General features: G+C 45.3%; 1 protein-coding gene across 2 annotated transcripts in view; it reads right to left on the bottom strand.

The window, feature by feature from the left end:
• Positions 1 to 15,215, bottom strand: part of SPTLC2 (serine palmitoyltransferase long chain base subunit 2) — a 100,527-nt gene that overhangs the window by 47,042 nt on the left and 38,270 nt on the right. For both annotated transcript variants that reach the window (XM_075531085.1, XM_075531084.1), the window contains exons 3-4: positions 8,374 to 8,528; positions 5,699 to 5,847 (exon numbers count right to left, since the gene is read on the bottom strand). In XM_075531085.1, coding sequence (XP_075387200.1) covers positions 5,699 to 5,847; positions 8,374 to 8,528 — 304 coding nt within the window. The remainder of the gene's footprint in view (positions 1 to 5,698; positions 5,848 to 8,373; positions 8,529 to 15,215) is intronic.

Raw genomic sequence — 15,215 nt, 5'->3', positions numbered from 1 at the left:
ACCCCGTAGCTGGGGCAGAGTCAGTCCCTACAATTTCTCCCATCGCTGTCTGCCTGCTTTAAAGAAGTGGCTTCCCTTGCCTCTACCTTTGACCTGGGCTGGCTATGGGGCCTGCTTTGACCTATGGGGTGTAGGATCCATGATGCTGGGTCAGTTCTAAGTCTAGGCCCTAAGAGGCCTGGCAACACCCACTTTCACCCTTCTGAAGTTAGCTGGCATGTAAAGGACTCTTGCTAGTCCCTGGGAAAGAGTGGTCAGGTGAGGGGCCAGCCACATGGCTATAGCCATCTTGGCCCTCCATCCTCAGTCACGGGGCCCCAGCAACTACCACGTGGAGCTGAAAGAAACACCACAAACTCTGCCACCTACAGAACCACCGCCCATTTCTCTTCTTGTTTCAAGCCATGGTGTTTCAGGATGGTTGCTTATACTGCAACAGCCAGGTCAAACAGCACCTTCCTTCCCAAACACTATCTGACTGGAACATCCGCACCATGTTTTGACATTACTCTGGTCCTTAAGAGATGAATGGCTCTGATCACTGACAATGGCTACATGCCAAAAGAAAAGCTGGTGAGACAGACAGAAGGGTGCTGAACTCGGATATACTATTTGACTCTAAGCATGCCACTGAACTTCTCAGGGCCACTTATTTATCTGGCAAGTGCGGATCATAATGCTTACGCTATCTATCTCGTGATGCTATTGTGAAGAACAAAGCATTTTATACAGCAGATAAAGTGCCATAAAGATGCATGGTATGATCACACTATGTTGTAACTACACAATGTTCCCTTAACCACCTCACTGGATCAAATGGTTGGGTGACTTCTGACGTATCAAGCTAGAGGCCTTCAGTTTTAACGATAGGACAAGAAACCGCTAGAGCTCTATTTTTCCGTTGAATTAAAACCTTCACAAAAACAACTAGAACAAGAAATAAAAACAAAAACTCTATTATAAGGACCCAACCAATGCTCCACTATAGCATTTCATTTGCAAACGATCAAAAGAATGACCCCCTTCTTCACACAGCGTGCATTGTTTAGATCACTGCAAAAGACCGGTCCATTTTTATTTCCTAGGTGATTCAAGGTTTACTTTTTGTGTGCATGAAATTTTGATTATTTAGATAAAAAATTATATATGGCACAAACATACTTTTAAAAATAAGCCAAAAATATTTCCTTTTAATCTTTAAATATAAATAAATATAATCAGTCCTTCATGCTCAAATTCCACTTAACGGAATATTTAAGTCTGAGCCCTTATGATAGCGAAGAAACAAATACAGAACTATTTCTGGTGTTCCAAATACAAGACAGAAAACCTATGAAAATTCAGGGGGAAAAACAAAAACTAAAAACAATTCAATATCTTTTAATATTCATTAAAAGTTCATTTTAATTGGAACTTGCTTGAAAAAGCAATTCTGGGTGAACTGCCAGCTAAGCTACAAGTCTTGGTGTCTCCTTGTCCAGAGTAGAGGCGAGTGTAGAAGATAAAAAGAAACCATTCGTCCAATGGACTCACAACCCCTTGGCCCTCAGACCCCGCCTTGCTGACATCAGACGGCGGTGCCTTGCTACCAGTGATTTCTTGTCAGTCACTGCGGCCCCCACAATGGAACATCACTTATCCCACTTCCTCCCTGTATTTCCTGTTTCCATCCCTCCTTCTTTCTAAACTCTCCTAAACTTTGCGATCTCAAATGGTTGATTTCCAAGGATCTTAAGAAGACCAAGCTCCTCGCTGCTGGGCCAATAGATGACATCGAGGGTTCTGTCTCGTTTGGATCCACCTTCGATGATCATGGAAGCAGCGTCCACAAGCTTAAAGGACACACTGCATCGGGCAAATCTCTTGAAAGTGTTGGAAAGCAAGGCTACTTTGAGGACTCAGGGCACCTGATGCAAGCCTTAAACTGCCTCATAGGCGTGTGAAAGTTGGACACTGAGTAGAAAGACCGAAGAAGACTGGATGCATTTGAATTTTGGTGCTGGCCGAGAATGCTAAATGGACCGTGGACTGCCAAAAGAACCAACAAATCTGAAGTACAGCTAGAATGCTCGTTAGAGGTGGGGATAGCAAGACTGTCTCGTCGCTCGCTTGGACATATTGTCAGGAGAGACCAGTCACAAAATGAACTGACACGTTGCACTGGATAAAAAAGGTCATCGTGCTTGGTAAAGTCGAGAGGCGCAACTAAGAGGGAGAAGGCCCTCCGCAAGCTGGACGGCCACAGTGGCAGCTACAATGGGCTCAAGCATAGGAACAAGTGGGAGAATGGGGCAGGACACAGAGTCGGTATAGATTGGAGTCAGTAGCACCTAACAACAGAGAGAACAAGAGGAACAATGTTGAAGAAAGCAGAATTGTAGGATCAGAAGAGAGTGTCTTCCCAAGGACAGAGTCCAGAGCCAGGAAGTGTAAGAAAAGGAGGAGTGGAAATGAGAAACAGAGAGGAGGTCGGACAAGTGGGGCACCATGTGAGGATTGTAATCAGGGACATGAAACAAAATGTGTGTGAAATGCCGAATGAAAAACAGACTTGCTCTGTAAACTCTCACTCCATTCAAAAAAAACCTTTTTTAAAAAAAGCACTTCTGAATACTTACTAGAAGAAATGTAAAAGTTTCTCGGCCTAGGACAACAATTCGAGATTTTCAAGTGTTGATTACAGTGTGAATGAATGCAGGAGTTACCTTTAATTAGCAACAGAAATCTAAAACTTGATGATCTACAACTTATATAAACTCCAAACTCAAAGCCACTGAGTCAATTATGACTCATAGTGACCCCATAGACTTCTTTACAAGAGCAGAAAGCCTTGTCTTTCTCCCATGGTGCAGCTAGTGGACTTGAACTGCTGACCCTGAGATAACAGCCCAGCTCATACTCCACTATGCCACCAGAGCTCCTTAAACAGCTAGTATAAAACTTCCGGTTCAAACAACAGCTGCTGACCCTGACTCCTGGGGCTCTACATGAATCAGAGGAGAGCTGTGCTCTAGGTGCTGATTGATGCTCCTTTTTTGGGGGAAGGGGATCCCAAGGTGCCTCTGGGTAGACTTGAATCTCCAACCTTTTGGTGAGCAGGCAAGAATATTAACCAGCTCAGCTGTAGCACTCAGGGATCTGTAATTATTTTTACAAAAGAGACCTGAACACCAATGTTCATTACAGCCCTATTCACAGTAACCAAAGAGGTGGAAACAACCTACATGCTCATCAGTAGATAAACGAATAAACAACATGTGGTACATAAACCCAGCCCATTACTGTCAAGTTGATTCTCATCGCTACCCTCCAGGACAGAGCTGAACAGTCCTTCGGGCTTTTGAGCCTTGACATCTTCATGGGAACTGCCTCATCGGTTCTCTCCCAAGACCAACTAATGTGTTCAAACTGCCCACCTTGTAGTTAGCAGCTCAATGTGTTACCCGCTCCACCACCGGGGCTCAGAAATACAGTGAGATATGACTCATAGCATTCGTCCAATGCTATAAGGAGCCCTGGGATATACTGCTAACCACAGGTCTGCAGTTCAAAACCCCCAGCTGCTCGACAGGAGAAAGGTGAAGCTTTTGCTTCCGTAAAGACTTACAGCCTTGGAAGCCCACAGAGGAAGTTCTCAGCTTTCTGAAAGGGTCACTATGAGTCAAAATTGACTCCACAAGAGTGAGTTTTTGAGATCGTATGGATCAAGCTGGAAGACATTATGCTGAGCAAAATATGTCCAGCACAAAAGACAAGAGTGTATGATTTCACTTATATAAAAAGGTAACTCAAGAAGAAAAATTAAAACCACTAGAAGGTAGGAAAGGGTAAAGGCACAAAAGTTTATCAATGGCTACAAAAGGGTTATGAGGGGTTAACGGTGAAGAAAACAGTCACACTGAATAAGGGTTGGGTTGCACAGCCCACTGTAATTGTGGTAATAACTGCACACCTGTAAAGACTTGTGTCATGGCTATGCTTGCAGCAATGACCCAAAATAACAAGGAGCAGCTCTGAGTCTGCTTATGTGCAACCAACCCTCTGGGGACTTGGTGCTTATGTGCAACCAACCCCTCTGGGGACTTGGTGCTTATGTGCAACCAACCCTCTGGGGACTTGGTGCTTATGTGCAACCAACCCCTCTGGGGACTTGGTGCTTATGTGCAACCAACCCTCTGGGGACTTGGTGCTTATGTACAACCAACCCCTCTGGGGACTTGGTGCTTATGTGCAACCAACCCTCTGGGGACTTGGTGCTTATGTGCAACCAACCCCTCTGGGGACTTGGTGCTTATGTACAACCAACCCTCTGGGGACTTGGTGCTTATGTACAACCAACCCTCTGGGGACTTGGTGCTTATGTACAACCAACCCTCTGGGGACTTGGTGCTTATGTACAACCAACCCCTCTGGGGACTTGGTGCTTATGTGCAACCAACCCTCTGGGGACTTGGTGCTTATGTGCAACCAACCCCTCTGGGGACTTGGTGCTTATGTACAACCAACCCTCTGGGGACTTGGTGCTTATGTACAACCAACCCTCTGGGGACTTGGTGCTTATGTACAACCAACCCCTCTGGGGACTTGGTGCTTATGTGCAACCAACCCTCTGGGGACTTGGTGCTTATGTGCAACCAACCCTCTGGGGACTTGGTGCTTATGTGCAACCAACCCTCTGGGGACTTGGTGCTTATGTGCAACCAACCCCTCTGGGGACTTGGTGCTTATGTGCAACCAACCCTCTGGGGACTTGGTGCTTATGTGCAACCAACCCCTCTGGGGACTTGGTGCTTATGTGCAACCAACCCTCTGGGGACTTGGTGCTTATGTACAACCAACCCCTCTGGGGACTTGGTGCTTATGTGCAACCAACCCTCTGGGGACTTGGTGCTTATGTGCAACCAACCCTCTGGGGACTTGGTGCTTATGTGCAACCAACCCTCTGGGGACTTGGTGCTTATGTGCAACCAACCCTCTGGGGACTTGGTGCTTATGTGCAACCAACCCTCTGGGGACTTGGTGCTTATGTGCAACCAACCCCTCTGGGGACTTGGTGCTTATGTGCAACCAACCCTCTGGGGACTTGGTGCTTATGTGCAACCAACCCCTCTGGGGACTTGGTGCTTATGTGCAACCAACCCTCTGGGGACTTGGTGCTTATGTGCAACCAACCCTCTGGGGACTTGGTGCTTATGTACAACCAACCCCTCTGGGGACTTGGTTCCTTGCTTTGGAGGTCATGGTTTGATGAGACATCTAGTTAATTGACCTAATAACTTGTTTAGCAGTTTTGTTCTACCTACTAGTTGGCTGTGTCGTGCCTGCGGTTTGCAAGCACCATCCAAGGCATAGCAATAGGTCTCTAGTCACCTGGAGCTACCGAGGCAGGAAGAGGAGGAGGACACAGAGACTGTGGCTACAGGCCTCCTTTGTCAGGAGACCAGAAGAACTGGATAGTATCTGGCTACCGTTACTGAATGTTTTTTTTTAATTCCGTTACTGAATGTTTTGATTTTAAAAATGACATAGAAGAAATTCTGATCAAAAGGGGGAAATTTCAGAAAAGGGTTGCAAGTGATCAGGAGCACCTGACTTTCTGGAGCGATGCAGGAGGATGAACCCCTCAAACTTCTGCCCTGAGGTAATTTTTAAAGCTAAACAGCAAAACCACAGCAAGCCCAAGGTAACCTAAACTTACCGATTTCCTGCCGCGTGCTGCACACCCCAACACCGTACTCCTTGAGGGCTTCAGAGGCCGCTTCTTGACATGATCCCGTGTTCTGCGCAAACCCAAGATAGTTGTAGGAACCCATGTTTATAACACCTTTGATTATATTCCCTGTGTACCTGTGTTTCAATAGAATGAATGAAAGTTCATTAAATTCATGAGCACACCAGATGAGAGAGGAAATGTCCTAGCAATACAACTACAGCAGGAAGAACATGATGCCCATCAGTGTTTCTCCAAGTGGGCAGCACCGCCCCTGGGCAGTGCTGGGATGATACCAGGGGCAGCAAAAGCAGGCACCGACACTTACCTTCGGAGCTCTGGCGGTGTGCTGTAGCAGCTACGCACTGGGCTGCCACCCACACGGTCAGCAGTTTGGAACCACCGGTGGTTCCATGGGAGTAAGACTGGGCTTTCCACTCCCATCAACAGATGCAGTCTCAGAAACCCACCAGGGGTCACTATGAGTCAGTACTGACTCAATGGCAGTGAGTTTGGTGCCTGATACTTTATCTTGGATTATGGGTTAAATTATAAAAGTTTTTAATTGCCAGGTGGGGAGCTGAGTAATTTTTTTCCTGCAAAAAGGGTGGAAGGCCAACTAAGCTTAGGAACCTGTGATATCCACATGAAAAGAAGCTCAAACGCTCCACTAACTGGAGAAATGAAAGTTGAAACAAAACACCCACTTTCATACTAGTAGATGGCAAAACTGACCATACTCATGTTGGCCAGGATAGTCTATGCAGTGTAAACAAAATTAATCAGGACAACTCTTAAGGGAGGGCAGTTTGGTAGAACTGACCCATGAAAAGAGGAATATGCTCCTGTCTTCAGCAACACTCACGCTGAGGCGCAGAGATCTGGGTTTAAGAACCCTCAAGAGTCGCTGCCCAGTGTGCCCCGTTCCTTCCCCAGGACCTGAGACCAACGACATTCCACAAGAGGGGAGTAGAGCCAGCTGGGACCCTGAAGGGCGACAACATAGATTACAGGCCCCGCCAGGCTAAGAAGAACACGAAGCATGAACAGGAAATAGATCACTGCTGTGTGGACTCCATGAGATTCTGTGATTAACACAGCGTAACTGGGTCCAGTCGGCTAGACATGGCACATATATTTATACTATCAAATACTATGGAGCACCTTCAAGCAATGAACAGGCCCTGAATATACACGAGAAGGATGTTACCAGTATGTTATAGGTAAAACACACACGCACTCAAGTTGTGCGATAATCTATTAAATTGCTGATCTTGGGTGCTGCTGCTCTGAGGTGGAATTCACAGCAACCCATCTGGCAGAGCCGACGGGCCTTCGGGTTCTCAGGGCTGTGACCTTCATGAGGGCAGATCACCAAAGCTTTCTTCCTCAGAGCTGCCGGGTGGGCTCAAACCCAGGGCTAACCACTGCGCCACTGCGGCTCCTGAACAGTAAGACCCTGCTCAGGCCGTCAAAATCTACCTCAGCATAACCAAAATGTGCAGATACGCTACACACACACCCCTCTGAAAACATCTAGAGGGATAATTGATAATACAACACACAATAATAAACAAGGGTCACCTCCAGGAATCAAGGAAAACCTGTTGGGGCGCATATTTTGTCCCTGGTGGTGCTGTTGGGTAAACATTGGGCTAATCCAGATTGGTGGCTCAAACCCACCAACCACTCATCAGGATCAAGATGCATGGCCTTGGGACCCCTGTATAGGGTGGCAATGAGTCGGACTGACTCTACAGTAGTATATTTGCTGCTATATTTCGGAGGAACAGAGGTGTGTTTACAAAGTAAACTTCCATGTTGGATTATGTCTTTAAAAATATATTTTAACAAAATAACGATGTATAAATTACCAAGGGCACATGAGGGAGGGGGGAGCAGGGAGGGAGGGGAAAAAAAAAGAGGACCTGATGCAAGGGGCTTAAGTGGAGAGCAAATGCTTTGAGAATGATTGGGGCAGGGAATGTATGGATGTGCTTTATACAATTGATGTATGTATATGTATGGATTGTGATAAGAGTTGTATGAGTCCCTAATAAAATGTAAAAAAAGAAAAGAGGAGAAAAAAATGATTAGGGCAAAGACTGTACAGATGTGCTTTATACAACTGATGTATGTATATGTATGAACTGTGATAAGAATTGTATGAGCCCCAATAAATTGTTAAAAAAATTAAATTTAATTTAAAAAAATTTTAAATAATGATTTACTAATTTAATAATGATTGAATAATTAAAATATTTCAAATAATTAACAAAACAAGAAAAATATTTCTAATAATAATATTTATAAAACATCTAATCATTTAAGTGAAAACACACCATATGTCCTTGAATATAATCAAAATTATCTAGAAATAAAGTCAAACACTTGATTTTGGTAAGTGGCATTAATAGAAAGGAGAGTTTTTCTTTAACAAGCCAAATTTTTTTCCCTTTCAACTCGAATCCAACATGCTATCAAATGTGATAGAAAACTATATTTTAAAAGTCGCCACAACGATGAGCAATATGCAGCAGCTCTTCATGGTACGGTGCTCTCTCAGCTGTGACGGGCTTGGAGAGAACAATCCCATTGCCATCAACTATTTCCTCAAAGGCAAACCATTCCTTGTTCTCAGAAGAGCTTTGCCCCAGCCTCACCTGAAGGACCAGTTGTAGTCCTGAGACTGCCGCTCCATGATGTCCACTCTGGCCCCAGGCACGCTACAGATGGGCCGGTTCCAGTTGTCTCTGATCCTCATGTAGAGGTTCCTGGTATAGAAGTTTTCGAAGTCCTGATACAATGACACAAAGTCCTGCCAACAAATGATGAATGCTATACATTTAACTGAGTTACATTAAAAACAAAAAACCCTTTTCATATTGCGAAGAACATCTGAGAAGGAGAGGTCGATTGTAATCACTTATGTTATATGGTAAATCTGCTGCACACAGCTTCTTAAGTGTTGAAAAGCACGGATGTTACTTTGAGGACTCTGGAGTCCTTGCCCCAGGCCATGGTATTTCCAATGGCTTCATATGCGTGTGAAGGTTGGAGAGTGAATAAGGAATGCCAAAGAAGACTGGATAGTGAAAGTGCCATGGGCTGTCAAAAGAACAAAAGGTATGTCTTGGAAGAAGTACAGTCACAATGCTCCTCAGAGGCAAAGATGGCAAGATTCTGTCTTAGATATTTTGAACATGTTGTCTCAGAGACTAGTCCCTGGAGAAGGGCATGTTTGGAGGGGCAGCAAGAGAGGAAGGCCCTCAACAAGATGGAATGACACGGTGCCTCACACAATGGGTTCAAGTATGAGACAAGTATGAGGACGGTGCAAGACCACGTAGCAGTGTTTTCATCACGTTGGACAGAGGGTTACTATGAGTCGGAACCAAGTAGAAGGCACCGAACAACAACTGATGAGTACATATTTGGGAAGGTATCAGTGTTCTGATTTATCACTTGTTTATCATTTATGTTAAAGCAACTCAAGTCTGGCAAAAGTCATCTAGCTTTGCTGGTTGGCCTATACTGGCTGGTTTCACATAACCATCTGACTGCACGAATACACTGTCAAAGACGTCAACTTAACACAGGCTGGGAGTTTATAAAAAGAGAGCTCTGTAGTACAATTCACCCTTTACGTGGGTTCCCCTTTTAGTAACCTCGCAAACACTGCACCCATAATTTATTAGGGGAATCTGCTGTTTCAAACCAGAAAGAAATTTCCAAAATTAGATTCCCATCCTCTACAGATTTTCAAGGGTCAAAACAAAACAAATTCAGAGAAAAATGATACAGCAGAAACACTAGAAAGGAGATTATAGGAAGCTACCTCCCCAGGGTCTTTCTCTCCTGTCCAGGGACATAAAGTCCCCCTGTCGCTCCCTCAAATGAAATTACATTACAATTTAAGTCAGTAAGATCGCTTTACAGTAGAGTTGAAATGAATGCAGCTATGCCCACCCCATATGTATGACCTTGTGGCCAGAGAACATATGACCAGTGAACATGAGATTTATGTCTACTCTTGAAGGGAAGAGAAAATAAAGGAATTTGTACCATAGCTCTAACCCAAGGTCAGCCATTGAAAATCACCACTTGCTCTGCGGGAGAAAGATGAGACTCTCTAAATCGGTAAAGATTTAGTCTCAGAAACCCACAGGGGCAGTTCTACTCTGTCTATGGGACTGTCAAGAGTCAGAATTGGCTCAATGTTAGTGAGTTTGGTGGGTTGGTTTGGTTTGGAGTTCTACTGTAGTCAACAAACTGCTGAGCTTCCAGGCCTCAGATCTAGGCTAGGTATAAGCTACACAAAAGCCCTCAAGCTTAAAATGTTATGACTTTCATTTCTAAAGAAGACCTTAGTTATAACTTTTAAATTGATAACCTTCAATGCCATTGAACTCTGAGGTGACTATTCAATAAAGCTCACCAGAGATCAAACCTCCTTAAATAAAGCTAGGCTGGGCCAGAAAGCACTCCAACTGCAGCAGCTGAGACATCTCTTTTTCAAGGGCGTGGACTGTTGACACTCCTTGGGACAGGAAATGGAGCCTTGGTGCTCTAAAGGTTAAGTCTAAACGCACTCACAGGTGCCTCGGAAGACAATTCTAGTGGGCTGCTTCTGCAGTCACAGGCTTGAAAAGCCCGTGCAGCGGTTCTGTCTGCATCACACGGGGACCATGAGTCAGGGAACACTGACAACACCAGCCCCTAACGAGAGAAAACGTCCACAGATGAATGGCTGCCACACTGGAACATTTATTCTTTAAAGTATAAGGGCCTTTGGAATAGGAGCAGAAGACAGAAATGGCTAACCAGGACTCACCATGCATTTATTCCCCAGAGGAAAATACAAAGAGCAGGACGTCCCGGAGGTGCTGGACTCATCCTACAGCGTGGACATGTGTTGGAATCAGCTCCACAGCAGCGGCTTGGTTTGAACTCTCTTCAATTTACATTTACCAACCCACAGTATTGACCATCTCGTTTTCTTATCTTTCTAAATATGACACACTAATATTCAAGGCATTAAATATTCCCTCGTGGACACATTTTAAAAATCTTTTTATTGGGAGCGCGTATAGATATCATAACATCCCATGGACCCCTTTTTTAAAAGAGTGAAATTCTTTTTAAGTTTTATTGGCACTTAATCCACACATCACACAATACAAAAGTTCAATAATATCAGGAATTGTACAATCATTACTGCAACAATTTCAGAACATTTTCCTTCTTTTTCCCTCACGATTAAATCACCTTTAAAATGAGTTGTGTAACCACCTCGGTTCTAGTGCTCATTCCTCCTCCCACCTTCATTGTCCACTCCCTAAGTCCCTCGCCCTCCCAATCTCCAACACCCCCAACCCTACACCCCCACAAACTCCTGCATCTATCATTATCTACCTCTACGCAGCCACTCTTGTGCTTTACAAACTAGTAAACCCAGCAGAAACAATAAAGAACAAAAACAAACAATGAGTAAGAGAAAAGGACCACCATCAATATTTTAAAAGCCAGGGAAGAAGTTTTGTCATGGAAACAACCTTGCCATCATGGTAATCCTGGTTATGCTGGATCAGATGTGATACTTGGTCAGTTGACCTCCCTCTAGACTCAACCTGAATTTGTTCTAGATGCAAGGATCTCTTGCTTGTTTCATAGACAAATTTTTAATACAAACCAAGAGCTATGTGTTTTTTTTCTGCTATATGCACATCAGAAAAAGCTTGTAGAGTCTGGTCATGAACTTCAAGAAACAACAGGGGCTGCAGCAACAGGCTCAACTGAAGAGAGCTTTTCCCCCACAGCCTTGGGGTAAAGCCAGATAAGCATGACATAGCTGTGTGTGGTGAGAAGGGAAGGGATGAGGTAAGAGACCGAGAGAATGATTAACTCGCTGATAAGAGAACAGACTGGAATGGAGTGAAGGAGGGAAGCTCACACAGGGAACTTCAAGAACAAACGCCACGGGGCCAAACGGTGAGAGAGATGAACTTTTAGCTTTTGGCTTGTTAGCTAGTGCTCGGGGTAGTGGCTTGCACTGCACTGACAAGATTCGGTGGACACATCTGAAGGACAGCTAACGGCACTTTCTACAGTCTAGTCATGAAGAAGGAAAGTGGCGGGGTTCCGATTCCAGATGATGCATGCATCCATTTCCCAAACTAGCTCGTACATTCTCAGTGTTTTGGGGCTGGGGCTAGACCAGAGGGCTTATTATCTTTTCATTCACACTCCTTAGATACTGGATCCTTGTTAGTCTCGGGATACACCAAAGACTAAGTCTCTGCCAGCACTGGCCGCCTCACCCTCACCCTCAGCCCACCCCACCCCTGTGCATCCTCACCCTGGCCCTCTGCGCCCTCCCCTCGGTTTAGTCATGAAGAATGACTTCGGGCGGGACAAGCTAATACTCACTTGCTCCGTCACTGAATAAACCTGTGCTGAGCAGTAACCTCCAGGGACAGGGGGATGAAACAAGGAAGAACCCGGCTCTGCAAGACCAGGGCAGTCCGTGCAGGGAGTGGGATGCACGCCGAAGCTGCCTTTGCTCCTGTTTTCTGACAGGCTGCGTGGCTTGCGCAGTGAGGCAGCTAGCTGGGGGCAGCTGGGAGCAGTCCACATTTCCTCAGCCCACAGTCTCAAGATGCAATGCTGCCACGTCACTCGGAAACACCCTCCATTCCATTCAGAGCACCTGGCGACTGCCGTGCTCCTAATGGCCTTTGTCCATCCAACTGTCCTTCCTTCCAGCACAGGTCTGACCCACCACCCCAACCCCACAAACACACACACACACACACACACACACACACACACGGAGAGGTAACAACTCTATTCCTAAGACAACCTTATGGTGAGATAGAGTCTACTAGGGGGAAACACATCCTAGACTTGAAAGGCAGAGGTCATCTTTTTTGGCACCAGTGTAGCGCCCTGGTGGTATAGTGGTTGAGCTGCTATCTGCGAGGTCAGTATTTCTAAACCACCAGCTTCCCCTCAGGAGAAAGAGGAGGCTGCTTTCTACTCCCATACAGAATGAATAGCCTTGGAAACCCACAGGGGCATTTGATGTTGCCCTGTAGGGTCACCAGAGTCAGAACTGACTTGGTGGCCATGAGCTTGGTAGAGGCAAGTGGTGGCTGACCTTCACATTGACAACATCTGTTCAGCTCCATGTTGCTCAGTCTCCGGTGGAGCTTCCAGATGGGAAGGGCGGTGGTGAACGAGCCTGCAGTATTCAAGGCTGGGGCAGTATCCTAATTTGCGGTGATGGCTCAGGTGGGGGATGGAGCCTCCAACTTCACTGCTCCAGCATCTACAGTTTTATAAGTGCCTACTCCCCTGGGTTTGCTGAAATGTCCCAGTATGAGCTCAGTCTACCCCCCTGAGACACAGCTGTTTCAGAGGCACATGCCGTGTCTCTACTGACGAGAAAGCCATATTTAGTAAAGTCACCCCCACTGTTGTCCAAGTTCAAAGAAGTCGGCACATGAGGATTCAAGGAAAGAACTGAAACTGTGATGCTAGTGCTATTCCAACGTGACTCCTCCCATTATTCCAGTAAGAACGCTTAGTGCAAATCTTACTGGAGTGGCTCCAACTCAAGTCTGTGTCTGAGGCACCAATCTCAACAGAGTAGAGATCATCCCGCCCCAGCCTGAGCACAAACCGAGGCAAACGATCACTGTTTGATGTCAGGGTCAAAAGCTTGGAAACCCTTGCGCAAAGATGTTTCGGTGCCTGGGAAACATCAAAATGATGGATGGCCCCACGCTGGCTCAGGTTCTCTGAGCTCAGGCCCCGGAGACCAGCTGGGAAAGGAGGCCAACTGGAGAGCTTGGTAATTCGGCCTTCCAGCAGGATGTACAATCAGAATCGTGAAATAACTTTACTTCTATTTAAATTGCTAAGAAAAGTAATGGCACACATATTTACATACAAAACAAAAATAGATGAGACATTTAGACATTCACAGGCTTCCTTTAAATGGCATATTTATTCTTAAAACAACCTTCTGGCTGAGGCAATTGGACACTAATAAGCAAAATATAAACTTCAACCTCACACCTTAAACAAAAAATTAGCTTAAAATGGTCACACGCATAAATGAACAATGTAAAACTTTAAGACTATCAGGGGGACAGAATGGAAGAAAATCCCCATGATCCTGACCTAGGCAAATCCATCACTGTGAGGGGATAGTGCATTTGGAGTTCATTCCGCCAGGTCAGACTGTTAATCAAGCTTTCTATTTAGAGGTTCTGAAAAGATCGAGCTTCTATTTAAGAGGTTCGGAAATGATTGCATAACAGCGTGCAACAAAAGACCTGATTTATGACAGACGGGGTTTTGCCACCATGGAATGTAACTACAAACACAGCCACCTCCTTGCGTCAGTTTTGACAAAAAACAGCAAGCCTCTCTTGCCTCACATACCTAACTTACCTGACCTGGCTCGGTGTGACTGCTTTTTGGTTCCTCAGATGCAGAGTGACAAGAGAGGAGAGTGATTTGACAACATAGAAGAGGTGAAGAAAAAAACGAGGGAGGTGCTGTCAGCCGTCCAAACAGCTGAATTTGAAAAATGTGTCCAAGAACGGAATCGCAGATTTGACAAATGTATTAAGTATACTGGAGAGCATTTTGAAGGTGATAAAGTTGTTTGTGTAAAAAAAAAATTTAAATACATAGTTGGGGTGGGGTATTCGAATTTTGGTGGGGTACCCCCTCTTAGTTCTGATACTAGCACTAAACGAATTATCTAGCAAATTGGACTTCCTCAAAATTAAGACACTTTTGCTCTGTGAAAGATCCTGGTAAGAGGATGAGAGACAGAAATAAAATATTTGAACTTATGGATCCACTTGACAAAAGATTAGTGCTCGGAATGTACAAAGAATTCTCAAAACTTAACAGTTTTTTAAAAAACCTAGAACATTGTATGTATGTATGGATTGTGATAAGAGTTGTATGAGCCCACAATAAAATAATTTAAACAACAAACCACAATCCAAGTAGAAAATGGGCAACAAATTGGAAGAGACATTTCAGAGACAAGAGGAAAGAGGTGGCAAATAAGCAATGAAAAGATGTTCTCCTACCAGAATGAAGCAGGGAACCAGTAGAGAGGTCTGAGGGGCCGGCCCCAATCCCAACTAGTGGGACAGCCACCCCTCCCCCAAGAAGAATTCACTTCAGAGGACAGCACTGAAGCTACAGCTCAGGGAGAGGGACATGTCTGATCAGAGCACACGGGAGCAAATGAAGGGGGAGAAAGAAAGAGTGGAGCACATCCTGGTCCACCAAGCCTTGAGGATGATATCCCTGCTCAGAGCAGCCAATGCACAGAGAGGACCATATGGCCAGCCCCACTACGAGACAGGGGACAACACTGGAGACAAGTGTGGACCCGATCTGACCCCCCACACACACACACACAGAGGCAGAACAGCAAAGGTAGCAGAGCAAGAAGTCCCCAGGGAATACCAAC

This window comes from Tenrec ecaudatus, chromosome 14, assembly GCF_050624435.1.
Source record: "Tenrec ecaudatus isolate mTenEca1 chromosome 14, mTenEca1.hap1, whole genome shotgun sequence".
Classification (NCBI taxonomy): domain Eukaryota; kingdom Metazoa; phylum Chordata; class Mammalia; order Afrosoricida; family Tenrecidae; genus Tenrec; species Tenrec ecaudatus.
The sequence above is the reverse complement of the archived record's forward strand: the minus strand, read 5'-3'. Positions and strand labels throughout refer to the sequence as shown.